The 2174-nt window shown below is 35.6% G+C and overlaps 1 protein-coding gene across 1 annotated transcript; it reads right to left on the bottom strand.

Annotated features, from left to right (window-relative positions):
• Positions 41-1227, bottom strand: LOC109839883 (protein PHLOEM PROTEIN 2-LIKE A1-like). The gene is made up of 3 exons (XM_020408331.1): positions 1061-1227; positions 813-925; positions 41-594 (listed from the first exon to the last, which is right to left on the bottom strand). Exons 1-3 carry the CDS (start codon positions 1163-1165, stop codon positions 234-236), a joined length of 579 nt encoding a protein of 192 aa, XP_020263920.1. The 5' UTR covers positions 1166-1227; the 3' UTR covers positions 41-233.

Here is a 2174-nt window from a genome sequence, read left to right as displayed (position 1 = left end):
ACTCCAATGAAAAGACAACAAGACAGAAAGAAAGCACACATTGAACTTTATTCTGAGAATCTACTGACCCATTACAATGCTTTTAAACACACTACAAATTAACATGTTATTTTTTTCGCTGAAAATTACGAGCACACACTTGCAAACTTAGAAAGGAATAACCTTCCTCTCTTTTATTTTCACACATACGTAAGGATAAAGTGCTGAATTGGCTATATATTTAGCATTTACCCTCAAACACGCTGTTCAATAAGAACACCTTCAACAATGAGCCCTCTCTTCCAATTGAGTTCTTCATAGTTCGTAAGGGAGAAGATAACATCACCACCATCTTCTTTAGCAACAAACTCGCCAATCTTCACCTTCACCCATTGCTTTGGTTGAAGGTTTTGAAGGCTCAGCTTCCTCTCCCATGTCTCACCATTCGCTACAAGTTGGAATGTTGCTTTGGGCTCTAACCCTGATGGATCAAGAAACATCAACACAAACATCACTTCGTACTTTTGCCCTGCTTCTAAGTTCTTCATTGGAGTGTTTCCTCTCACTTCGAGCCAGCATACGTCTAATAGTTGCGCAACTTCCACGTCTATATCGCTGCAAGTGTTCGATCGGATTCACGTGTCAGTATAATCCCACATCAGAAATATTAGATAAAATGACAGTTAAAACTTCCGTACTAATTTGATTCTCAACCTCATGCATATGAAATGTAGCATAAAATTACAGAAAGGGTTCTTTGTGCAAACAAAAAGGAAGAAAAGTAGGTTGTTATCTCAATAATATGTTAACTATACTCATAATTATTATCTTACTTTTCTAACGAAAGCCACCTCCAGTATCTCGGGTCATTGCCCCATGTAACTGAAAGGCTTCTTGCATACATCATCAAGCTTTTGTAGCCGGAGGAATCCTCTTTTAAAATTCTCTAAATTCATGAACAAATATAGAGAAACAATAAGTGAGATTACCAAGTTATAACAAAATTAATCCAAGAAGACTAATATCTATAATGGATAGAAACGCGGTGCATGTGTAAATGAGTAGTGAATATGAGGCTCACCATTCCACTGTTGTTGGTTAACGGCTTGCTTTGAACAAATAGTTGATGAAGGTCTTCCGCAGATATGAGTTCAGCTTGCTCAAAGATAGCCTCAACATTCGCCATTTTATTTCTTAATGACTTGTTGCTTCCTCTTGCTAGCTGTTGTTCTTAAAGCTCTCAGTTTGATGGTCTGGTGAATTTACTTAGTAGATAGCACTATATATATATAGTGAGTCTTGAGGAGATAAGACTTGAATACATATTCATGTCATGTTAAATTATGAACCTAGGTTACAATTTTACTTGCATCCAATTGCTATCTTAGAGAAGTAGTCAAGATATACATAACTATATCCAATCAAAACTAAACAAAAAGGATATACATAACTGAAGAGAATCGGATTGCATTGACAATGTAATCTGAGAACGATTTGCACGCCATGCGCAAGCAATTACAACTTGCTAATAAGACTGAGCCTACTTGGTAATGAAACTCCTCGTGCTAGGACTTTGTCAGTATTTGTGTAACGTCTAGAATATTATGCATACTTCATATTTGTATTTTGAACCAAAACTATATGCCCCTTCGAAGAGTAAGCATTTAAATACAATGTAGTGAAAAGGCCTAGGTTAATGACAAAACACAACATATAATTGGCAGCTTTAATTGATGTTCTGAGAACTACGTAAGCCTGTACAAGCATCCTAGCCTACTTACAAAATGAAGCCTACTTGTCCATCAAAAACATCGTCCCTATAAATTAAAGTACACATGTCAATTTAACTAAACGAAACTGTGCTTAGCTGAAGTATGAGTCCCTTTCTACATAGTTGATATTCATTAGAAAAGACACAATTGGATAGGTTGCATTGACATTCTGCAAACAATTGAATCCTCTCTGCTTAAGCAATCTATGTCACTAAACATCGTCCCTATAAATTAAAGTACACATGTCAATTTAACTAAACGAAACTGTGCTTAGCTGAAGTATGAGTCCCTTTCTACATAGTTGATATTCATTAGAAAAGACACAATTGGATAGGTTGCATTGACATTAATTATGCAAATAATTAAATCCTCCCTGCTGAAGCAATCTGTGTCACTAATAAAAAAAATTAAAAACATATACAT

The sequence above is a fragment of the Asparagus officinalis genome, chromosome 5 (assembly GCF_001876935.1).
Source record: "Asparagus officinalis chromosome 5, Aspof.V1, whole genome shotgun sequence".
NCBI classification, from domain to species: domain Eukaryota; kingdom Viridiplantae; phylum Streptophyta; class Magnoliopsida; order Asparagales; family Asparagaceae; genus Asparagus; species Asparagus officinalis.
The sequence above is the reverse complement of the archived record's forward strand: the minus strand, read 5'-3'. Positions and strand labels throughout refer to the sequence as shown.

Excerpts from the sequence above, each read along its gene's own strand:
- LOC109839883 (XM_020408331.1), bottom strand. The coding sequence starts at position 1,165 with ATGGCGAATGTTGAGGCTATCTTTGAGCAAGCTGAACTCATATCTGCG. Across the intron at positions 926-1,060 it reads TAACCAACAACAGTGGAATG|AGAATTTTAAAAGAGGATTC; the intron begins GTGAGCCTCATA and ends TCATGAATTTAG. Across the intron at positions 595-812 it reads AGGTGGCTTTCGTTAGAAAA|CGATATAGACGTGGAAGTTG; the intron begins GTAAGATAATAA and ends GAACACTTGCAG.